The sequence below is a fragment of the Eptatretus burgeri genome, chromosome 7, assembly GCF_056783735.1.
Source record: "Eptatretus burgeri isolate ZD-2024b chromosome 7, Ebu_testis_v1, whole genome shotgun sequence".
NCBI classification, from domain to species: Eukaryota; Metazoa; Chordata; class Myxini; order Myxiniformes; family Myxinidae; genus Eptatretus; species Eptatretus burgeri.
The window spans coordinates 5,649,836-5,676,474 of NC_140967.1; the positions used below are offsets into that span (position 1 = coordinate 5,649,836).

Consider the following 26,639-nt stretch of genomic DNA (forward strand, 5'->3'; position numbering starts at 1 on the left):
GAAATGGTAGACGATAGAGCAAAAATTTTCGGCCCACCTTACTCACATTTTGGAGCTATCTTTTTTTTTTCTTTTTTTTTTAATCAACCGCCGTCTCAACGGGAACCCAACGGGTTCACGGGTCGTCTGGTATATTACTAAAACTTTCATCTTGCGTGTATGTTCCCGAAATACAACCAAAACAGTACATGATAGCGCAAAAATTTTAGGGCCACCTTACTAACCATTCGCCTGCGTTGTGCAGTATCAAGTTTCATTCAAATCGGGCAACGAAAAAAATTATTAAAAAAGCAATTCCTGATTCAGTCAAGTACTCCGGGAGAATTTGATCAATGCAAACAACCTTAGCAGTATAGTTCACTGGAGTTACCTTTTTTATCAACCGCCGTCTCAACCGGAACCCAACGGGTTCACGGGTCATCTGGTATATTACTAAAACTTTCATCTTGCGTGTATGTTCCCGAAATACAGCCAAAACGGTACATGATAGTGCAAAAATTTTAGGGCCACCTTACTCACCATTCGCCTGCGGTGTGCAGTATCAAGTTTCATTCAAATCGGACAACAAAAAAAATTCTGAAAAAATCAATTCCCGATTCAGTCAAGTACTCTTCGGGAGTATTTGATCAATGCAAACAACCTCAGCGGTTATAGTTCGCTGGAGCTATCTTTTTTTCTTTTTCTGTTTTTTTTTAAATGCATTTTTTAATCAATCGCTGTCACAACAGGAACCCAACGGGTTCACGGGTCATCTAGTATCATATATATATATATATATATATATATATATATATATATATATATATATATATATATATATATATATACATATATATAAATATACAGTCTTCTTCTTTCGGCTGCTCCCGTTAGGGGTCACCACAGCGGATCATCCGTATGATCCGCATAGTGATTTGGCACATGTTTTACGCCGGATGCTCTTCCTGACGCAACCCTGGTCGCCTCTTACGACACAGGAATATGGTACACCTATTTTAACCGGGGTATACACCGGCCCAGTACACTGGTACTCACTTCACCGACCTCGGAAGGATGACAGGCTGAGTCAACCCCCTGGTGTATTAATTCATTGGCCCAACGGGGCTTGAACTCAGGACCTTTTGGATCCCAGCTGTCCCAAGCCGCTGCCCTAACCACTGCGCCAACACCAGGTATATATATATATATATATATATATATATATATATATATATATATATATATATATATATATATATATATATATATATATATATATATATATATATATATATTATTTTTTCTTTTTATTACTTTTTTTGAAAAAAATATGTATATACATACATATAAACTCCTCCCATGCTCTTCTCACCAAAGAAGGCTGCATGAAGCAACCATGAAAGGCTACGCAAGGTAAGCTCTTTGAAGATCATGGGAGGAGTCGATTTACTCATACAATCCCAACCATTGGGGTTTTGTTGATTAGGTGAGAGTGAATTGGTTATTCCCTCCATTCACAGGTGAGAGATGTGAATGGGTGTTTGTTTATCATATATTGCCAGATAGGTAGAACAGTGGATGTAATCATTTGAAAGTTCATCGCGATGTGCTAACTCACGTGATACGAGAAGAAAGAAGAAGCTGACGCTTACCATCATAATTCTTTTTCACAATTTTAAGTGTGATTGTACAGTGAAGAGGTTAAAGTTATTGTAAAACCACAATGTGGCCAAATAAGTTTCAGTGCACAAACTTAGTGATCGGTGATTATACAAGTTCCCAAAATAATTTTAGTTGACATCCTATTTCGAGGATACATAATTGCTCGTTCCTGTGGCACCAGGGCCTTGTACGATTGACTTGTCAAAGAAAGTAAGGAAGCTCTTTTACTTTTTATTTTCTTATTCCATGATAATGATATTTTTTAAACATGTTTCCTGGGTAAAGCACTGCATCTGAGAATTAAGAAAACAGTGTGTGTATTATTATAGCAGTTTTGATAACATTAATCATGCGGACACTTGGATCACCACTCGGAATGTTCGGAATTCCTGTGGGATTCAGAGTACAGAGACAGCTCGATGTTGTTTGCTGGTGCGACTTGTCTGATAATGGTTCTTTCGAAATGGAGTTTAGAAATAGCCTCACCACTCCCTTTTAAATATTGGTCAGCAGTACTTATGGCACCTTGCCTTAAAAGGAAAATACCTCAAGATATATTGAATGTTTGGAAGGCCAACATTGTATATTTTAAAGGAAAGACAAAACATTGACAGGAGAGCTGACCTTGAGGACACAAAAGGTAATCGGAGATGATGGAGAGCAAGACAAGCAAGCTAGTTCTTCGACGTTGATAAACCGTCCTTAGGTTGAACGAAGAGCTCGATAATGGGTTTGATAATAATCAAGTGGGATGGCGGAATCGCTCAGATATTGTCTATTCTATCTAAAATCCCTGACGGAATATAAATTGATTACAAACTATTGTCGTGGTGCTATGCAGGCAGAGTGTTGCATCATCATTTTAGAAACAGCAATAACACCACTGCCATGCCCATATAATCACTTACCTGCATATTATAGGGACCTCAAGTTATCTTTCAAGGGAGTAAGCTGGTACGTTCTTTGATCTATATAACTACGTCCCAACTCGTGTTAACCTTTTGGCATACCCCATTCCAGCCAAACACAGCACCGACTGCTTAAAGCACTTATCCCCAACAAGCCCTTGACCCCCCCCCCCCCCAATATACATTGCTTTCTGGTGCCACTTCATCCATCCTGGTTTCGGAAAAGAGATTTCATGGAGAACTTACTCTAATGTTTCCAAAAAAATTAAGTTCAAGCAAAGAAGGACAGAAAAAGAAACCAGACAGAGGTTTTTCACACTGTACACCATACGCACATTGAATGATTGGCAAAGATTAGTGGGATTTTGAGGAAGACAGACATTTTTATATCAGAAATTGATTCGTGTCTCCTGAATCATGTATTTCGAGATGATTGAAGGATACGTTTGGGAGGTTCAGAGTGTATGTGCTGGCACACATGCAGACGCAGTCCTCTTTTTTTCTTTTTTTAACCACAACTGCACTTCCTTTATGTTATTCAAGCCTCGCATATGGATGACAATCTCCCGATTCTCAGGTATTGCATTGTAGTCTTAAACAATTTCTGATGAATTTTGAATGTTCCCTCCGATTTTTTTCTGAAATCTCTTGTTCTGGCAATCAATTCCACATCCATAAAGGAGATGTCATCCGAGTCGGGATCATGGGCTGGAAGGATAGCCGAGAGGTGTAGAGACGGAGAACCCATCTGCCAGCATTTGTCGTTTGTGGATGTTACAGATACCTCAGCTGCCTTTCACGAAGAGTATGTCAAACATCGCCAGAGTCCTGAACAAGTTATAAATTCCTTCCATGACTGACTGCTGGGAAGGCAATGGAAAACGACCCAGAATAACCCTGACCAAGAGACTACTTCGACAGTACCAACGAGAATAGTACATTTGATCAATCGATTGATTTAACTGGACATTTACAACCTAATGGACTGGGAAGGGAATCTTGACTGCACGTGGCTTCCAAAAGTAAGCGGCACATAGTTGATGTGATACAAGTTAATTGCCACAGAATTTGCACAATCAATTTACCATACTTGCTTTCTGTCCCAGACTTACAAGAATTCAGCATGGCAGCCAGGGCCTAAGTGCTATTGTTCCCCTAATTTGTCTCGCATGTGCAGTCCTTGGTGAGAGTATGCAGGACAATACACAACCCTTGCATGCCACTTCCACTGTTAAGCACCAAAAGCCAGGTCAAATAACAGGAGTTGCCTGGTAACAGATGCCTCCGCAGCAGGCTAATGCGAGCACCTGTGGGAGGCAAAACACCACACAAATAGGATGTACAGTTCTCCCATAACCTGAGTGTATTAATTTGGAAAACAGTGGATTTTACTTCCAAAAGTTTCTACCGATTGGCCGTGAGAGCCTGAAAAAACTCAACTCGTCCAATTACAAGTTTGTTTTATTACATATGAGAGCCGCTAAAAACATGGTGACACAAAGGAGGGCCAGCTGCTTCACCATCAATAAACAATTGCCTTTTGTACAATGCAGCATTCGCCACTGTATGTGCCGTTCCAGCTACCAGGCCTCAACTGGGCCGTACGGGTCAAATTACTCCCAAGGAGTGCTGTGAATGATGCTTTCCGCACAGAACCATGCTTTTCACCTATATGCCCATGGCATCATGCCAGTTACTCCGATCACATGGAATGCTGCTCAAGTTGAACACATCAACCCTTTCTAACAATATCTTGTAGGATTAGAAACAAAAATGCTTCAATAAATATTCTATGCCTTTCTCAGGAAATCTGTTCAGTCCCAATAGGTCCCATTAAAGTTGAAGATACATTTTGTGAAATAAATTTTTGGATGAGAGCAAAGGATCTCGAAAGATTGCTATGTTAAGAACGTTAAAGTTATCGTACAGAGGATGATCCTCTTCTATTTATTTTTTACCTGAAATAAAACATTTCTATATTTCTACCAGGGGTTATTGCATCATATTTTGTAGTGAGGCTTCATTGTGATGCAGAATACATTTTACTGAATACAAATGGTTTTGGTAATCTTTCCATACATTGGTAATACTTCCAACATCCAGAGAATGACATTGAACAATTAGCATGGAAAGCTCTCGATAACTCTCATTCGGCACAAGTTGCGTGGAACTTTCACTGAAATATTTCAATAATCTCATAACAATGACGAGGTTTAGGGTGATGGGCTTGGGATCCGAGGATCAAATCCCGCTCAGATGTTAAATCAATACCAGGTGGGGTTGACTCTGCCTGTCATCCTTCCGAGGTCGGCAAAATGAGTGCCAGCTTGCTGGTATCCTGTGTCGGAGTGGCGACCCGCCCAGGATTGTGCCCAATAGCCTAGGAGACTGCTTAGGTAGCACCGCCGCTCTGCACAGAGGATGGTCCCAATGGAATGGACTGGAATGACGAGGTGAATGATGAAACCCTCAGCATATATTAAAGAGGATGGGATGTATGTACTCTGCTGTCATACTGTTGTACAAGCTTCCTGCCCCCACATCATCACAATTTATCTATCATATACCCATACACCTCTCATATTTCTCAGTTTTGGCCTGGAGTTGTGCGACACTGAACGATCGACATCACTGAATGGGTTGTGTGATCCTTCTCTGAATAAACCAGGCAGAATGTTTGTGTTATATAGAACGATGCAACCTTTCGGGCGAGAAAATGTTCATCAAAGGGAGCATACTACTTCAAGGGGGGTAAGCAGGATGGTCTGGAGGTATGTAAGCTCACCTCGAAGCAGGATGGTATAGAGGTATGCAAGTTCACCTCGAAGCTGTCGAGCCTGGGTTCGAATCTTGACCCAGCTATAAACTGTCATCGTGATGTTCCGCAGACAGGATGAGGCATCAATGGGTGTGCCGTTTCGAGGATGGACATTAAACCGGACGTCCCCATCTGCTGACATCAGTCGGTGGATGTTGAAGATCCCACAATCTCCTTCAGAAAGATTCACCGAGTTATCACTGGCTCCATGTACAAATTTGCAAATTTCTGCTCGAACCTACAGGGGGCACTGCATCAGCGGCACAACTACCGGCATGATTTTACCTGCAGCCATGTGCTGCATAGGAATGACATCAACACCAATAAAGCAATATTATAAAATGGGGGTTAGTAACAACAGAAGGATTGGCTTTCACTCGAGCGACCTCATCACTATTTTATCCATTATTAAATTTATCCAAATAGATCAAGTGCTTAAAAACCGAGGTCACATCGCGCGTTTAGGTTTCGAGTAGAATAAAGTGAAAATATATTTCTGCTGTTAATAAAAATTATATTTGGATGTACTGAACATCGAGAGCAATGATCATGTTTAGACAGCTTTGGCTAAGCGCTGTTAAGCTCGAGGCGACAGCTGCAGAGTAATCCTGAGGGATACTCACTGCTTCGACCAGAGCCATCATGAAAGGTCCACACCCACGAATAGCATGCACACGAATACACACACACACACACACACACACACACACACACACACACACACACACACACACACACACACACACACACACTTATACCAGCGAACCACATATTCTCACTCCCTGACATCCCAAGACCCTTTGCACTCTTTCGCTCTGCTTCAAGTCCAATGCCTTGCAACTGAGCAACACGTTTCTCTTGTACGAACGGCAGTTTCTGTACAAGGTTAAACAACACGAGCACAACTTGGGCCTCATAATGTAGACTTACACTGTGTGCCATTTCTCGTTTTACGAAGCATCACTAGATCTACATGGAGATTGACGAGCCATGGCACTATCAATGACGCATTGTAGTCATCGCAACCGCAGTCAATACAAACCAGCTGCTTGTTGCTTCGATGTTGCAGCGAGAAACTTTGGTTCAATACACCAGGGGGAAAGCACAGAGAGCGATGACTTCAACAATACAATTTAAACATTAAAGGCCAGATGCACAAATGGTGTAATTTATACACGCAAAATGATGGCTCGGTTCCTCGTGATGTCAGAAACTGTGGTTGCACCTTCCCATGATTGTCCGACAGAGGCACTACGTGTATGACTCTGCACGTGAGGCCACCACTATGTATAACCTGTGGTTCCACAAATTAGATTGCCAAGCAAATGATCTCAGCAACTGCAAGATGCTAAATTATTCTTTGGTGAAGTCTAGAAACGATTATGATGGCCGCTGGTAAAAACATGACGCAGAGGAGTTGTATTACCTCATCGTGACGTCACCTTCATGAAACTCTCCAATTAAGGAGATCGTTGTAGCTCAAAATGTCCAGGCAGGTTTCCAACATTTTCTCTGCTCTGTAACAAAGAGGAACCATTACTTGGACATTGTCATTGATGTTTAGTTTGACATTTTTAAGTGTCATTGGATTTCATCGATCACTGTTGGCGATTCATTAAATCATTGAAGGACAGGTAAGGCCATGCAGAGAAATAAAAATGCATTATATACAATGACTTTACCCCAGCTCAGAATGAAAGTGGATATATAACAGATTAGATTCTGTCCTGCATATACCAGAGTACTGTACTTTGTTTGTTGAGCTGGTTGTTTCATCTAATTTTATCATTTTGTGAACATTATACCGATCTCAAATTCTGTCTTGTTGAGGTTTGAACAAATCTTTAGCCTGGTTATCTTTTTTGTGGGTCAATGCAACTCAAACATTATAAATTGAAGGATGGAAGATCAGATGGGAAAGCATTCAATATGACGGGAGAGACATAAAACAACAACGATAACAACTATCCACCGACAGTTGTGTTTGAAGAGTCACCCACATTAAATACCATGACATCATCTGGCCGAGTGAACACTTTGACAAAAGTCGACTTTCAACCGGGCCGATTGGAATAAAAGTTAGAAGTAAATTTTTGCACCGCAAGTAGAATTATATGATATTGGTAATTATGTTTACCATGTTTGATGACAGATGCATGAAGTGGTGAGAGATAGGATATAGCAAACTGGACAGAGACAATATATATATACATTAACGGGGTATGCTTACACATCGTAAGCAATAATGAACCGTGCTTCCCAATATTGTCTGGTGTCACTCACCTGCATTTGATTATTTTCATTTATTTATTTTCATTTATTTATATTTTAATTTCCAAACGTTTTCCAACAGTTCTGTGATTTTTTTTCTAAGTGTATCGGCTTCGATGTCCGTTGGCACACAAAATTACCGTGCTTCCCCATTGTCTCGGGTCACTCACCTGCATTGTTTTTTTCATTTATTTATATTTTCATTTATGGATGTTGTTCGACGATCCTGTGAATTTTTCTTGTATACTGGCTTCGATGTCCATCGGCAAGCAAAATTTCACTTTCTCCATCACCCGGAAAGTACCGATCTTCAACATCAGTCAGTGATTGAGTTGGTGAGTCAGTGAATATATATGTGTATGTATGTGTGTATATATATATATATATATATATATATATATATATATATATATATATATATATATATATATATATATATATATATATATATATATATATTAGATATATCGATTATATAATCATTGGTCAAAGTTTCTTCAAATCTCCTTTTTCAAAATGTGTTTTATAACTCATTTTATTTTAACAGTGGGATACTTCCTGATTCCAAGGACACATAAGTATTAAGTGGACAATGTTGCCAGCCGGCTCAATCTTATGTTGGCTGCTCAGAGATCGAACTGTTTGCCAATCCAGCATTGGAATGGATGTACAGTATGCATTTGAATGAAACCCATCGGATTAGATTAGTTAGATGCAAACTGTATAAACTCTCCTGTTATCTCGAAGAAAATAAACGATCCAGTGATAACAATAAAGGTGTGGTTGTTTTAGCCTTTGGCAGAAAAACAAAACTGAGGGATAAAATATTTTTTTTAGGAAGGATATAAGGCATTGCATTCAGCATTATGATGACATCTGTTATGGATTCACATATTGTTGTGCAAGTAATGGCCAAGAAGTTATGTTTCCACTCCTGCTGCCATCAGCACAAATACATGTCCTGATATGCTCTGGAGACCCTGCACAGCTGCCTATCAGTACCACGGGAAATTCTAACTATAGAGCCGATGATGCCTGGCCTAGAGGTTATCTCAAGCATAGTGTGTGTCTCTGTGCTTCTCATGGTGTGTGCTCACAATGGCCTTCACTCTTGGCCTCTATATCTAACCACCACCCCTCAGACTCCACTGCAACCTCCCCCCCCCCCCACCCGCACCCCAACTCCACACACACACCACCCTTCGACATTCCTGCCCTTCCCAAAGCATCCTATATCCACCTCTGTTGCACTGAACACTTTTCACTGCCTCCTTCTGGTTTCTGGTTTTGCAAATTGTGGAATGTTTTTTTAGAAACACAGGCCTTTTCACACTACGATTACTAAATATAACCGAGATTCTAGTTCAACCAAGCGCCTCCTCCCACCCTGCCAGCTCCCCTTCTTCAGATGTTTTCCAGTTTTTCATAAAGTTCAGTAATCTAAATCATATTCTAATTTTCCAACCATTCCTCTTTTCAAATACATAAAGCTCTCTGGCAAATATTGAGATGCTGATGGGGTTACTGGAATGAAAATTTGTCGGTAGTCATGGAAGGATGAAGTACCTGACCATTCTAGATGAACAGCACTTTGACATCCCATGGCTTAGATGATGGACTTGAACACGGCTTATGCTTTCTAGCCCTAATGTTTATGAACGGGAAGAGAAAATTAGCTCATGCTTGGGCATGGGTCTCTAATTCTGATCGAGATCAGCGCAAGAAACATCACTGGCTAACATGGAATAATAGCTTGTCCAAACAGGGCATTTATCTTCAACAAAGGCCAGCAAGTAAGTACAATAAACATGGATTTTGCTTCTGCTCAGTGAACCACTATTTAGCTCTGGCTCTCACGGTAAGTCAACTCAAAACAATGCATTAAGATTTATATAAAATATGTAGGATTTGTAAGTAAGGTTAAGGTGAACCTCTAATCCTCCATGTATATGATGTGATCCTTCCCATGATTGTCCTTGTGATTGCAGAAAAAAAATAAAAAATAAAAAGCTTTTATTATAACAGACTGTAGAAAACTCATTACAGAGCTTGTAAAATTTTAAAGGATAAAACGTGAGATACAAATGAACATAATGGAGGGGGAAAAAGGTCAAATACATAACCTCCACATTTTAAGGCAGGTATTCAGAACCTAAATCACTTAATACACCTGACAGGTACACTCGATGACTTTATAGAGCGACTCTTTTAAGAACGATATGCATCTATCAAAGGGAGAGTGTAATCGATAAAGAAGTGAGATTGAGATTAGGGGGTTGGAGAGAGAGATGTCAACAAGTCACTTCAGCCAAGTCACAAGTAATTCTCAAGTCTTTGAGGGCAAGTCTCAACTCAAGTCTCATGTCTTTGAGGGCAAGTCTCAAGTCTTTGAGAGGGCAAGTCTCAAGTAAGTCTCAAGTCTTTGAGGGCAAGTCTCAAGACTTTGAGGGCAAGTCTCAACTCAAGTGTCAAGTCAAGTGTCAAATCAAGTGTCAAGTCTTTGAGGACAAGTCTCAAGTCACTGTAGTATTAGTTCAACTTGTGTCAAGTCCCACATTTACTTATAAACCTTAAAGTGCAAACTATTGTTGCGAATTCGCGCCCACCGGCGTGCGAGCGGCCACGTAACTCGAATCGCGGCACGTCGCCCACCGGACGGACAATTCTGTCGTGACCCTCTAGGACTAACGCCGGAACTAGTCACGGGTGGGCCTTTCGGCCTCACCACGATCGTGCCAATCGACCCCCTGCGTGGGATAGGGTTGTTCGCCAAATTCGACCTACCTAAGTACCCACACGGAGGGTAGACCGGGCGATCGCACCTCACCACAGGTCGACTCCGGACTCGGGCCACTTTAAGCGACCCGTTCCGTACTATCGGGATAACCGAGCGGTGTTATCGTCAACCTCGACGGTTCCGATTAATTATCGGGCGGATTAAGCCCACTACCAACCCTTCACGTGAAGTAAGATGGAGATTCAATTAAAGAAAAGACGAAGCGAAACGGGAAAAACAGTTCAACATAAGGCACATTTATTCTGCGGCAAACGGAAAGCACACATATACAATTACAACAATTATGCACCAAAAGCAATTGCAACAAAAGAAACACAACAATGCAGAGATACTACCGACTACACGAGCACACGGCAACACTTACACAGTTTTACTTTACAGACGGCGCCGACAACACATATACTCAAAAGCAAAAGAAAAAGGGCCACCCTCAACGACAAGGGGACAGACGGGGCTGTGGGCGCGAGACCGGGTGGAGCCTACCCGTCTTGTGATGAGCCGCAAATGTGGCGGCGGTGCCCCGACTCCACGCTCCTCTGCGGGTTTCGTTGGCACTGCTTGGAATGGGGTGGGAACAGGGCCCCCTTTCCGCACTATCTCAGCGCGGGGGGGGGGGAAAGGGGGGAATTGTTGATGCTCTGGGGAAAGAAGATAGCTGGCTTGCTTGGGTCCCGCGACGAGCGACTCCACTGCGACCTCAACCGCGCACCCGGTTTCCCCTCTCTGCAGCTCCCCGACAGGCTCCGAACCCCGACAGACTGACTCTCCTCCAGACCTGTCTTGACTGCTGCTGCCACACTCCGCCGCCGCCACACCTCTCCAACTCGCCCGAGCCCAAAAACTGACTGAATTCGCCCCGCGCTCGGCGCTTTATAGTACGGCAGGAGAACCCATATGCAAATTTCCGGATCAGGATGAGCTCGGGGCGGAGCCACGCTCGCCCATTGGACGGAGGAAAAGTGGGCGTGAACCTCCCCTGATCCTCGAATTTGCATATATCGATTCTACTCCGACGCGCCTGGAGGCGGGGCCAAATCGCCCCACGCTTGCTGATAGGACGGATCAGAAGTGGGCGTGTATCATTCCTGATCCGACTTCTCCTCGGAAAGGCCGCTTCTTGCACCCGCTGCTCGGCGCGCGCCCTGCACGAGTCCAGGACAGCCTGACGCTCGGTGCCCACAAGCGGTGCGGGAATGGCCGCAGAAGGAGAGGCGAAGGTGGTGGAGGGTCTAAAGTGGCGGTCCCTGGCCACGGTGACGCTTGGAATGGCGGTGATGCGATGGTTGCGGGATGGTGTGCTGTGAAGGTAAAGGTCGTGGCTGTTGTCGTTGTTGTTGTTGTGAAGCAGCTTTGCGGTTGGTGGTTGTTGTGTGATGGCGGTTGAGACGTGGTTGGCTCAAAATAAAGATAGAACAGAAAAACGGCTATCTTAAAGGGTCGCAGCCTGAATGAATCACATTTATTCCCTCTATACAACGGGTTTGGGCTAACTACACATATACTTACAGAGATATCTCACCTACAGGACCTGAATGGTGGTTTGCGAATTTCCTCAACCACAACACTATCAATGAATGAAGACACAAGGCTATGTTCTGAAAAGCTGTTTAACTCAAGGGTTTATTTGTCAACTTCATACAGTGGACATTTTTTGCTTTGTTCCCAAGAAAAATAAATTTATGCTAAATTTACCTCATTTACTTCTCTATTGTACCTACTTGAACATATGTACGTGAGACTAGTCAGTAACTTCAACTTGTGTTACATTGTTCACATGTAGCAACAAACCATTCAATGTGGAACGGGAAAGGAGATTTTAATAATTCACTTGTATATTTATTATTTACGTTAAAATGAAATGATTAACATATTAACTGCAATTGTTGTCTTTTAAGATACCGGACGTTTTTCGGTTTTCCTTTTAAAAAAAGACAAGTCGTGATATAATTTACAATTATTGATGAAGTTGAAACAATCCAAGTCACCCAACATATTTTAATCACCACAATTTTTAAAATCTTTTTTTAATCGGGTCGGGATGTGCACGGGCTTACCGATCAGGGGCTGTTTCCTCCAGGATTGCAGCACAAGCCAACAGATATGAGAATAGTTGAAACGCAGTTAAAAGTACAATGAACAGGTAGACAAAGAACAATGTGTGAAGACAATCGAAAATATTGGTTAAGATCAATGAGATGCATGCACGTTGATCACTGAAAGAACATGACGGAAGAGATACAAGAAACTACTTCCAATGGGGCACCGCGCAACTACCATGCATAATTAGGGAAGTGCTTTGACATTGCACTCACAATCATCCAGTGCCAATAATTCTGAGTCCATGTTTAAGGTAGAGCAAGACCGGAAAAGAATGACTGCACTGTGGTACTGGAGGTTGAAAATAATCTGGATACTAAATTAAAGTATATCCAAGAAGAAAAGAAAACGAGGAAATATGGACTCTTGGAGAGTATAGACTCCAAAGAGTTCGTGATCAGAAAAAAAATACTTCCGACCACATATTTGGGAACGTTCATGATGTTTGACTTCAGGTCGATAGCGATTCATGGGTAAAGCATGACTGCACATGTAAGAAATGTGTAAGAAACTAATCTCGTATTTAACTTGTTAAATGTCATCTTGAAAGTTATTAAACTAGCATTGATAATTAGTTCCTCCTCACTGAGTACTTGTTCCACAAGGTCCCCATCCCAATCAGGGAATCTTGGGCACCGTTTATTGAAAGCATACATTTCTGTACTCAATAACTCTTTACCTCACTTGCTTAGTCAATCTTGGACAGTGTCCTTCACTTCATCGTCATCTTCAAAGTGATGCCCAAGCCATGTCTCCTTCAGTCGGCTAAAGAGATAGTACGAGTAGGCTGAAGGTGCAAGATCAGGGTTGAACATGGGGTGGGGCAGCACAGTCCATCCAAATCGCATGATTACCCTCAATGAAGGAGAGGGCATTGCATTTGGGTCCATTTGTTTGTTTGTTTGTTTGTTCTCACAAAACTTTCGTGTTTTTCTCCGCAACCGCTTGTCAAATTGAGACAAAATTTTCACCATAGAAGCGACTACTCACGTGGAGTTATATTTATAATTATGACGTCAAAGGTCACGTAGTGTGGCAGCCATGTTGGAAAAATGGAAAAACTTTGGAACTCTGTACCCCTGAAACCACACCAAGTAAAAAATTGAATTTTGGCACATGGCAAGTACTCCTTATGGGGAATAAGGGTGATTTGTTTTTTGGCATCATAGGTGCCTTCATTATGACGTCATAATTGCATATGTAGAACGCTACAACTGATCAGTATGAAAAAAATTTAGGCTCATCTCGGGATAACATGGTCAACAGAAAAAAAAAAAAATTATGACGTCATCGGTCACATTATTCAGCAGCCATATGATTTTTTTCAAAAAACTTTTAAATCTTCCTCTCTGAAGTGGCTTAACAGATCAAGGCAAAACTTTACACGTATGACCACCAATCCACACAAATACAGTTGATCTGCATCACTGTGCATCAACCGAGCTTCTTGAGTGATGTTTGTTGACAATCCTTTCTGCCAATCGGAAGTTATCAGCTGTCGTTCTACGTGGCCAATCAATGACGTCACCAGGGGATCTCCATTCTACAAGAATCATGAAACAGGATTTAATGAGGATGAACTTGACCCACATTTTTGTGTAATATTTAAAAGGTGAGAACATTACATGTTCATGTGAATCTTTAGTACCATATAGTAAGGTGTGTTCCTTCAGCAAGCAGCTTGCTATCGCTTTCCAAGCCAACCGTTCTGAGAAGGGTTTTGATCAGAGAAGTATTTCAAAATGGACGGATTCCCTGCAGATGCCGGAAGGAAGAAAATTTGGGAAAACAAAGTTCATCATCAAGATGGAACCGACTTCGGTCAGAGTGGTTTCTGTACCAGGTAAGTTGTAGTCCAATGTGTGTATGTTCATGTGTGGTACTGTCATCACATTGTACAGTTTGGCCACAATGTCTTGTCACCTCTTGTAAAAAAAAAATGGTGATATTGCCTTTGATCATATTAGCTGGGAACACTGAAGGGTTCTACAAGTGATACCACATACAAGTAACATGTGTGGTACTCTTTTACTCTATTACACATTTTACAGCACAAGCATTAAGTGGCCAGTGGGTCCGTTGTGCTCCATCATTGGTATTATACAGAGAATCATTTTGCGCCACATGTTCTGGGGGATCTTTTCCAGAGCATTTGTGGGGCGATACTAGGAAAAGGAAATTCTCAATGCTTGTTTAAGGTCATCAGTGGTTTTGTAGCGATGCTGTGCAACAACCTCTCCACAAAGCCCCAAAGGGAATTATCACACGTCGACAGGTCTGGGCTTTGAGGTGGCTAGTCAAGTATAGCAGGCAGCACTGGAGACCCACGACAAATCCAACGTTCCTCGAAAACCTCACCAAGGTATTTCCTAACAGCAATTGCGTAATGTGCCGGTGCCCCGTCTGCTGGAACCACACATTGTCCTTAATACCAAGCTGTTCCAGTTGTGGCACAAACCCAAATAAGTGTACTGATTAAATGGATTGTCAATGAAATACGGTCCAAATAGTAATTTACTATCCATCCCAGGCCATATCACGACATGTGGAGGATGATGTTCCACTTCCTCATAAAAATGTGGGTTCTCCTTGGACCAGAACACAACGTTCAGTGCTTGAGAGCTTCGGTATATGGCACATTAAGCCTAGTGTTTGCTTAACGGTCAAGGTGGCTAGCTTAAGATCTTAGGGTCTTGCCTTTCAGCCCCTTCCGTTTGTTGAATTAACACCAGGTGGGGTTGACTCAGCCTGTCATCCTTCTGAGGTTGGCGAAATGAGTACCAGTGGATTGGAAAGAGGGCATTACATCAGCAGCACAGCCTTGCCCCAAGAAAATGATGCAACCAGCAGCCACAGGCTGCACATGAAACCAACCAAATGGCACAATCACTGAAGCTCACCTTTTCCAAATTATGGGATTGTGTCAAATGTCAGGAGCACATGCATCCCGTCTGTGGTTTAAATCATTGTCTGATTACTCTTGAACAAAAATTGTGTGACATGGGTGAAATATTAGGTCAACCTTCATGTGCTTTTGCATTATCAAACACGGTATTCTAAGCTCCGTAGATCGTTTATCGGTCGACTTCTTTGGTGACCTGGCAACAGATTCTTCAACCAATTCGCACTGCTGACCTCTGGTTGATGGCCTTCCAGTTCTTGGCATATCATTCATGTTGCCAGTTGAAAGAGTTTATTCTCCAAATGCAGAAGTGTCTCTATTTTTAATCGGGAACTTCTTGGCGGAATCGTTACCGGAATTCGACGTGAACCTCTTCCATTGTTTTCCCTGTTTGTGGACGTTCGTGACCCCAGACACTGACGCAATCCATTGTTCAATGCTGTAATTGCTTGTATCACCCATGGGCCATGTAATGGTTCTGTTCACTCAATCTGAAAAAAGGGAAAAAGGAAACGAATTAACACTGCACACAAAGGCAATGCCACAATTTTTACAAGGGGTGACAAGACATTGTGGCCACTCTGTCGTGGGCAGTTGAGCGTAACTTGTAAACAGATATAATTATATAAATCATCATCAAAACATCGACAGATAATTATTAACTTATCACATCAAAAACATCCTGGAAAAGTTGCTTATCAGTAAACGCTTCACTTGTGCGTCTGTAACGTAAGTTTGTTTTAATTATTTATACAAATTGGTCGAAGTGTCGTCGTTAACATTGGTTAACAACAGGTCATGATCCATGACATGGTTAATTCCCGAATAATTTGCCTTCAGCCTCACCTTGTAGCAAAACAGTTTATTGGATTGACAAAAGTGGAGGAATCAGAAGAGTGGAAGAAAACGAGAAGAGGTTAATGGAGGGTATTAATGAAGTGTGGGAAAAGGGAAACAATGGAAGATGAGAGATTTAATGGGGGATACAAGAGAATGAGGGATTACATGTACTGATGCACATGCATGTTTCAGTGGTACAGTACTTATGTTAAAAACAAATGAGTTGCAAAAAAATAACTCCTTCACTTATGACTCATCGTAATTTCAATGCATCCTTTTATTCCTTCTTTTGTTCTTTCTAAGTTTCTTCTTTCCTTTTCTGTTCAATTGCAAAGAAAAACTTTCCCTTTCCATATTTTCTCAAAGGTCTGGCAGGGTGGCCTGGAGGTACATATAGTCGTCTCTTAGCTATTTATCCTGGGTTTGAATCCCGACCCAGCTATAAACTGTCAACCCAGTGTTTCACAGGCAGGGTGTTTCATCAATGTTTGTGCCATCCCTCGAATGGACGTTAAGCCGGGTGTCCCACCTGCTATCATTAGTTGGTGGATGTTAAAAATCCCATGGTGTCTGCTAAGAGTAGGCGAGCTATCGGCAGCGTCATGTCCAAATTACAGATGTCTGCCCTGATTACTGCTGGGAAAGCAATGGCAAACCATCCTGGATCACCCTTGCTAATCAGCCAAGAACCTGCCTTCGAGCAGAGCACAAATCAATCAATCACTCTTCTTGAGCTCTTTCTCTTTTTTTCACTCACAGTTGTTATCTTTTTTAATTCTCCACTCTCTTAAAGGTGTGTGCATCTTGTCTGGTCATCTTTCACTTTCCTTCTTCCACTTCTTTCAAATTTCTCCATTCTGTTAATACCTGAAAGTGTTTCTTCAACTCACTCGCTTTGTACCCCTCAAATTAGACACTCATCAGTGTGAACCTTCACTCGCACATTACACTTCATTTTGTCGCGGTTTCTGCGATATGTTTCAAGGTTAAATCAATCTTGTCTGATTGTAGATGCTTATTATGACATGTTGGAAGAACGAAAATAAAGCATCAAGTGATCAACTGAAAATAAAGCTTCCTTTTGGGTGAAAAGAAAGACAACTTGATTGGAAAATTGACAAATTACGCTTCACACTCAATACGGCACTTTCCAAATGATGTATTTTCGACCAGATTGCTCGGTGCATATGCGTGGAAACCCCGAGTAACGAAGTAAACCAGGGTGACCTGGACATATTTCATACCTGCCCAATAAGGATTGTAGAATGAAATGACTAAAAGAAAACTTTTAAAGAATCCAAAAGTAGTTTTAAACATACCTGAGAAAAAGGAATGTGCCTCAACACAACAAAACAGTTGGAGAACTTCCTGATCAACTCATCCAAAAGGATGACACCTTACAGCCCGTACAACAAAAACTCCCAATGATATGGCGATGTGAAAGGCCGAGGGTTCGTACACGGACACATTCTAACCAAACATTTGTGCTTCTAAGGCCGAGGTCACATTTGCCATGGCGGCCGTGGGGTCTCCAAAATCTGCGGCCACAAGCGATTATACGGCGGCCGCAGTATTTCCACGGTCACACAATGTAGCAGTCACATATGTTTTTATTTTTCGGGTAGCCGCACGGCGTATTTAGAAATCGTGGAGACCGAAAACGTGGGGGTGCCGTATGGTCTTTGATTTGATGTCGCACGGTGACCTTGGGGCGTCGCTGCGGCGGCCAAAGAATTTTCAAGGCAGATGCAAGGTGCCCTCAAGGCGACCGCAGGGGGACCCTGAGGCGAACGTGCGGCCAGACGGACGGTAACGAGTGGGTATATATAGCAGTTCTTTTTTTTACTGAAATAAAAATATACCAGTATATATATAACTGAATATACTATAACTATAATATACCGTGGTGCCCCCAGAACGCCCCATTGTTTGAACAAGTTGGAATCCGAACAATTTTTCAAGAAAATTTTGCCCTAAAAACCTAATACATTTAAAAAAATCGAACACAACGTGGCGTTCATGTTTGTTCACGTGTCTCCCCCACCTATTCGAGCCGCATCTTCACGCTTTTTCATTCAGTTCGTCGGTGGAAGTCCTCGTGAAAGCATCTCTCTTGTGTCAATCGATACTTTAGGCCTCAGTCACATTTGCTCTACGGCGAGGATACGGCAGCCGTACGCCCTCTGAATTGACAGAAACGTGCGGCGGCCGCAGAGAAACTGAGGTGGCCTCAGTGTGGCCCTACGCCGTTCGGCTATATTTTACAGGCCGTAAGGTCGCCGTGGAATTATAACGCGGAGTTATAACTTTTTTTCATTTCTACGTTCGCCGTAGAAATTCGACAAGCCGAAACAAAAGAACTGGTAAAAAAATAAATAAATATTTACCCATTCGTTACCATCCGTCTGGCCGCACATTCGGCTTAGGGTCCCCTGCGGTCCCCCTGCGGTCGCCTTGCGGGCACCTTGCGTCTGCCTTGAAAATTCTATGGCCGCCGCAGGAACGCCCGAAGGTCACCGTGCGACATCAAATCAAAGTCCATACGGGACCCCCACGTTTTCGGTCTCCACAATTTATAAATACGCCGTGCGGCTCCCCGAAAAATAAAAACATGTGACTGCTACATTGTGTGACCGTGGAAATACTGCGGCCGCTTTATAATTGCTAGTGGCCGTACATTTTGTAGACCCTCCGGCTACCGAGCCAAATGCGACAGGCCTTACCTCGTGTTTTCACCTTCATTTGTGATGTTTGTTTTTTTTAATAATCGTGTGTTTTAATTAATCACAAAAAAGCAATCCGATCACGTGGTGTGTCAGACTGTTGGGCAAGGATTGAATTTCACAGCAAAACCAGTTGAAATTTGGAATATCCATGATTACGTCAGCCCGATGGGTTTGATGAAAGTAATTGTGGTTCTGCGGGCATCATGTTTGATGAGCTGCCCTGGGGGCAGCGGTCTCGCAGAGTGCGCGAGCGATCGGAACCCAGGCCGGAGCTCGAGCCTGTGTGGACCTTTGGATGTGGTGATTGTACCAGTTTACATTCAATACACCGCCACCGAAGGTCATTTACTCATCTTATTTTACCTTAAACATGGGGAATTTCAGTTGAAAGTGTCTTGAAAGTGGGTTTTCTTTGGGTCCACGAACGGATTAATTCACTCCATTATTTCTTATTGGGAAAATATTTTTGGAATCCAAACTTTTTGCAATCCGAACAGCCTCCTGGAACAAATTAAATTTGGATTCTGGGGGCACCACTGTATAGGCAAACACCTATACTCCGATCTCTAGCAGTAGCGCACGGTGGACGCACGGTCGACGCAGACTGCCACGGAGGCCGGACATAGGTGCACGGCGGGCGTAGGGGAACCGTGCGTCGACCCTGCATTGCCCACAGGTAGTCACACAGACCGCAAGGCCACCGTATGGCGACCGTGGAAATAGTGCGGCCACCGTAATTTTTTGGGGGTTGGGAAAATTCATTTTTCATTGAGAAGAGCTTACAGGAGCCGCACGAATAACGCAAGCCCACCGTACGCCCTATGTATGGTCGACGTGGAACACATCTACGTCATAGCTTGTATTGGCTTGTCGAATTGCTACGGCGAATGTAGAAATGATAAAAAGTTATAACTCCGCGCTATAATTCCATGGCGCCCCTACGGCCTGTAAAATATGGCCAAACGGCGTAGGCCCTCCCTGAGGCCACCTCAGTTTCTCTGCGGCCGCCGCACGTTTCTGTCAATTCAGAGGGCGTACGGCCACCGTGTCCTCGCCGTAGAGCAAATGTGACCTAGGCCTTAGCACTGATGGGAAGGTCATATCTGGGGCTTGGCGATGCACAGAGTAAATTTCAAAGTGATAGTTACGACTAACCATGTTTGTGGAGGAAGAAAGAGGGAGAGGGGGGGAGGTTGGTTCTGGGACAAGAAGAGAAATTATATAAGGTTTTTGCATCTATTGGTAAAATGAGGTGTGTGTGTGTGTGTGTGTGTGTGTGTGTGTGTGTGTGTGTGTGTGTGTGTGTGTGTGTGTGTGTGTGTGTGTGTGTGTGTGTGTGTGTTAACCACGACCACCGCTAGCTATTTGTATTAACAATAAAATGGTACAAACACGAGTCCTCTCATACACAGATAGTTCTCGTGTTCCTATATTTCCGTGAGTCCGATTTTCATTTTGGAACACAATTATGGTTAGAAATCTTGAAATTTCCACTCTTTCATCTAAATGCTGAAAATTATGTTTGAAAGTCGATTTGAATTAGAGATTCCGTGCTTGCAACGGCCGTTTAAAAGTGCCTGTCGAGCCGAACCGAAACACTGCAAACACACACACACACACACACACACACACACACACACAGAATACACACACACACACACACACACACACACACACACACACACACACACACACACACACACACAGAATACACACACACACACACACACACACACAGAATACACACACACACACACACACACAATACACCAAAGGCCTAACTTCGCATTGTTACATCATTTTGAGTCATATGGCCACAGGTTTGGCACGCCACACTCGATGGAAATGAAATGGCATCAAATTGCAAGTTGTCGCTACTCCGAGTATATAGGGAGTCCAATATTAATTACCCCCTCTCCAATCTCCATTGCAAAACATAGATTAAAGAAGAAGAACATGTAACAGCATTCACACAAAAAGAGGAGAACATTTTAAACGGTTCAAACAACTATTGCCAGGAACAAACCGTGTTGCTTCCCATATATTATAATTGACATTTAAATGAAATTGACACTTCAAAAATAACGAGGGGAAAGTCCTGGAAAAATTATACAAGTAAAAATAATACAAGAGTGAGAATTCCTTTGCAATATATGTCCGCTAACGGTGCCAATGATTGTTTGGGCGGTACATAATGGCACGTTCGGTGCCGAAAATAATAAAAAACAATAAAAATAATAATACGATGTACATACATGAAGCAAAAACATGTGTACTGCTTATGTGCATGTACAATACATGGTAGTTATATACCTGGGATCATTCCAATTGCACTGGGGCATGGACTAACACCCGGGCCTAAGGCCTGAGGCCTGCCGATCTGTGCTGTTTCATGGAATGGCGGTGCATGATTTTATTGGGGTGGAGTCAGGCCAGCTGTCCAGCCAGTGGGTGTAAAGCAGTGGGATGTAGTCAAAGCAGCTGAAAACTGACCCATGTATAATATGTGATATTTTCTAAATCCAAAAAGGGCATAAATTGAAGAAACGCCCTGAAACACAAAATTGGTGTGTAACTAATCATAATAAAGCCAGGTACCAAGTTTCAGTTGAATATGTTGAAGGGTATTGGGGGTGGAAAAAAAGTCTGAAAAACCACAGGTGGGACGGAAGGACGGACAGACAGAAAGCAAACCTACTGTATTGTATAGTCCCCTCGAAACCAGGAGGGGACTAAAAATGTGATCATGATTCCAACACTTTACTGAAATAAATTCATGCTTTACTGTCTCATGAACCTTAAACTTTTACACACTTTTCCAAAAACATGTTTTTATGAACCAGGCATATCCTGCAGTGTTCTGTCCACAAAGTCCAATCTTGTCTCATAGCGATTTAGCAAAAGCAACAGGGAGGGATTGCTGAATCAGGAAATTTAGGGGAAAGTATCATATTTTAGCCATTTGGGGAAAGTACCATATTTGGGTTGGCAGAGAGGTATCATAACACGACAATGTGTAAATCACTCACTCACACACTCATCCAGCAGCTATCACTCTCCTTCAGTCTGCCAGATTAAGTGCAGTCATTCTTGACTCTCCTAAGCACAGGCCTAAAGGTTTGATTAGTCTCTTGAGGATGTCCTTCCAACGTGTATTTTGTCTCCCACTGCATCTCTTCCCGTCTGTTGTGGGTTGTGTCGGGAGGAGAGATGGATGCATCGCTTTCAGGATGATGGCAGAGAATGTCCACACCATCTTAACTGCACTTGATCGAGCAGAGTGGCTGGGTGTGTGTGCTCAGCTGAATGTCTCACCATTACCATCATAAGTGAAGGATTCGTCGAACAGCTTTCCCGTCAAAGCATTGATGTGGGCATTTATAGTGGCATCTCTACTCCAGGTGTCAGAGCCATACATGAAGTTTGGGACTCTGATTGTTTTGCATAGCCGGAGTTTAAGGCACTGGTTTATGGCTCACGAGTAAATTCAAATCATACTGAGAAATGGTCGATTCTAATATTTAATCGCAGATCAGCTGGTGTAGTCAAAGTAGTGACCCATGAAGAAGAGAGGGTTCACCATGAACTGGGTTGATGAACATCCCAGAGGCAAATTCAAATGACACTCAAAGATAAAAGCCAGAACTCCAATATCTGCTGTCCAATGACAAATCAAAATAGTCTATTGCCTTTTCACCTCTTGTTAAGTCATTCTCTTTTTCACTCTCTGCAGTTAAATCTCTCGCACAAACAAAACTTCACAAGTAAACGTCTCGATGAGTTTAGCGACTCAATAATTTGTTTCTTTAAGTCTTCCGGTTTCAGATTCCTTCATGGCAAGGCATCATCTTCTCTATGCTTGGTGTTGGCTTAATGGTTAGGGGGGGTGGGCTTGGGATCCGAGAATCCTGAGTTCAAATCCCCCTTGGCTGTTTAATTAATACCAGGTGGGGTTGACGCTACCTGTCATCCTTCTGAGGTCGGCAAAATGAGTACCAGATTGTTGGTATCCTGTGTTCCAGTGGCAACCTGCCCAGGATTGTGCCCAATAGCCAAGGAGACTGCTTCAGCAGCACCAATGCTCTGCACAGAGTTTGGTCCCAATGGATGGATCTTCTCTGCTCTGTGAGGCTATTGATGAAAGCTTAGGATACCTGTTCCAGAATTGTCTTGTTTAACAGTTTTGATTATTTTTGTTTATATAATGTATATATGCATCTCGTTGTGTACTCTCACATGTGCTGTTTTCCTCGTTTTGTGTTTTATGTACCATCCAACCATTGGGTCTGTGCAGAGCGTTGGTGCTATCGGGCACAATCCTGGATGGGTCGCCACTCGGACACAGGATACCAGCAAGCTGGTATTCGTGTTGCTGACCTCGGAACCACCTGGTATTAATTCAACAGCCGAGCAAGATTTGAACTCAGGATCCTCGGATCCCAAGCCCACCACCCTAACCATTCAGCCAATACCATTTTTTTACGTACATACTCCTATAAACCTCATTTGAGTTAATTGCCATTTCCTCCCTTTCCTCTTTTCTGTTCATTCAATTCCCCCTATTTGTTTCGCAGCTGACCTGCTGTTGGTGCATTGCCTTTTTTCTCCTCCGTCACCTTACTCTTCCATGAAAGTCATTGAGGTCTCCTCAATCAAAAAGAAGTCTCCACTTCCTTTCACCAGTGCAGTTTCTCCAACTTTTCCCCAATTTGCACAACACCCTTCCCAACCATTCCCACCCTACATAACTTGTATGATTACTCATGAAATCTTATGAAGTATTGATCAAACCTTATGAGAAACATTTGTAAGGACAATCTCGCTCTTCCCTCCTAGCTTTCAGTGTGGCTGCCAACTGACACCTCACATCACCTCATCTCCTAATGTACCCATAAACTTATGTCCAAACTTTGTCCAGCTGATCTCATGTATACCATTGTCTTGGCATATCAATCATTTCATTATATTGCTCACAGCCTTTGTCATCAATTACTTTCGCGAGGACATACGCACATGCATAAACAATCACGTTCGTCCTTTTCTGGTGTGGAGATGCACTGTGGCTCTGCTTCCCATAACCTGTCAGTAGTTGGAACCATACTGATTTGTGCTCCAGCAACGAGTGAAGTGGTTAAGTGGCACAGGATGGATGGGCCAAATGATGGTTTACCAGATAAGAGTTACTTTGTTTGTGAAAGTCTCATCATCATCACTTTTCAAAACCCTCTACCGAAGCACACACAAGTAAAATTAATGTTTATACATGATGATGTGAAAAGACAAGACAGATATATATATATATATATATATATATATATATATATATATATATATATATATATATATATATATATATATATATATATATATATATATATATATATATATATATATATATATATATATATATACACATATATATATATATATATATATATATATATACACATATATATATATATATATATATATATACACATATATATATATATATATATATATATACACATATATATATATATATATATATATATATATACACATATATATATATATATATATATATATATATATATATATATATATATATATATATATATATATATATATATATATATATATATATATATATATATATATATATATATATATATATATATATATATATATATATATATATATATATATATATATATATATACACAAACAAAGGATAAGATGGAGACAGCAAGATTACAAGGAAAAAGTACATGCTGTATATATTACTGAACTTTCAGAAAGCCAATGTTACATTTGAAAACACATTGCTGTTGAATGATTGATTGATCCTCACATTATCAGGAGCTAATGTATTGGGTAAGCATAGACAAAGAGGCCTGAAATGCCTCGGATAACCATATACTCGAGTGGCCCATAGCTCAGCCTAAGAGGTTTGGCGAATTACTGTCCCAGTGTATAAACTCGGCAACGTGATGCCGTGGCCACAGAGTTATGGCTCTAACTATAACATCCTGAACAGTTATATAAGCAATGGTTAAGTAGCTGCCTACATGCTTATGGGTCCACACGTTATAAACGCAACTGTTGTTTCCATTAGTGCACTCAGATTCCTTTCTGGGACCTTGCTGCTTTGTGGCTAGTGGGATGCCCTAAGCCGTGGCTGGCCAGCACACAGAACTTCTTGCGAGAAAGTTTGATTTCAAACGAAGTAAATGTGATCTCTGCTAGGCACAAATCGAGGGCCTTTTCATCAATCAGAAAACGTGGTATAAAGGCACCTGATTCCTGTGATGTACTTACATTAAAGAACATTGAATGTACCTTGTAGAGATGATGCTAACCAGGCCAGCTGGCTGTCTGCAGTTTCTTTTACCGAGTAAAAGCCGAGCTAGATTTATAGCATGTGCATATCCAAAGTATGAACAGCGACTTCAAAGACATCCTCAGATGAACTTTGAGACGACATTCAAGCTACCTTCAGTGAACGAAAGCTGTTTTTCTCAATCCAGAAGTGGTAGCACAATCTCATCGACGCAACACCAAAAGCTGCAACAAAATGAAACTAGAATCCAGTCACCGTGACTGCATTAGCCAATCAAGGTCTGTTTCAATGACTTGCACGCCGCTCGCTGATCAAGCTGTGGAATCCCTCGCAAGTGGCCGACGGCCATTTAGGGCCAATCAACATGCTAGACTTGGGATACGGGAGCGAATTCCAGAACATGACGGAATGGCAACAACGTAGAGAATGCAAACTCGCTGGAAGAGCAGCCAGGCATGCGGTCGCATCATGGACCAAGCGTGCTCACTTTCCCACGGCTACTTTCCAGACCTGAGTCAGCCGTGTGGCTTGCTTCATAGCTGGCGTCGTTATTGCTCTTACATGGTGTGTGCACTTGCCAGGAAATATATGCCTTGTTTATGGGCCTGGAAATGAGTTCCACCAGCAGCATCAGTGCTCGACCGGGCAAGAGCAGGTCTGTCCTGTGGGGATTTGGATCGAGGAATCACAATGCAAGCCAACAGGCAGGAAGTTTTTGCTTTGTCCCTTATAAGAGCAATCATCTCATCAATTTTGTCTTGGAATGCAAAACAATAGCACATGACTTCATATAATATGTATGAGCTAATTGTGTTTATCTAGCAACATGTTCATCTGATGAGTAAGACTGTATTTAGAGCTTGTTATCCAGAATTGGCCAAAATCAACGGTTTGGAATTGTTTAAACATATTATATTTGGAAAATGGTTATCAAGTCAAGAGCAGGCCTGAACTCTCATTTGACAAAAAAAATATCAGCAACTTGAGCACAAAGTCACATCCTGACAATAGTGTGAAGGAGAACAAATGGACAGTGGAAAAATGTCATAATTATGTGAATAACAATCGGCTGTTTTCCCCCACCGAAAGCTACACATGACTGCTGAAAGTCAAAGAGGTCTTGAGTGCACACGATGCTCAACATGACAGGACAATGGAAAACCATCTCGAAAGTTGAAAAGGTGCAACTGAGTGCAGGTGGTTCACTGAAGTAATGAAATGTTGAGAAATGAGTGGTGGATGGACAGCTTTGACTTTAAATGGTGGACAAGGATACGTTAAGTAACCTGTGAAGTTTAATTGATGCACAAAGGGGAC

The 26,639-nt window shown here is 42.1% G+C and overlaps 1 protein-coding gene and 1 long non-coding RNA gene across 2 annotated transcripts in view; both read right to left on the bottom strand.

The window, feature by feature from the left end:
* Positions 1–6,754: 6,754 nt before the first annotated feature.
* Positions 6,755–26,639, bottom strand: part of LOC147022599 (uncharacterized) — a 160,851-nt gene continuing 140,966 nt past the window's right edge. Inside the window, exon 3 of the long non-coding RNA XR_015059676.1 lies at positions 6,755–6,884. This is a non-coding gene — a long non-coding RNA (uncharacterized LOC147022599). The remainder of the gene's footprint in view (positions 6,885–26,639) is intronic.
* Positions 25,789–26,639, bottom strand: part of LOC147022600 (uncharacterized) — a 50,958-nt gene continuing 50,107 nt past the window's right edge. The window contains 1 exon segment of the mRNA XM_085887139.1: positions 25,789–25,984. Within this exon segment, the coding sequence (XP_085743265.1) occupies positions 25,789–25,984 (196 nt within the window).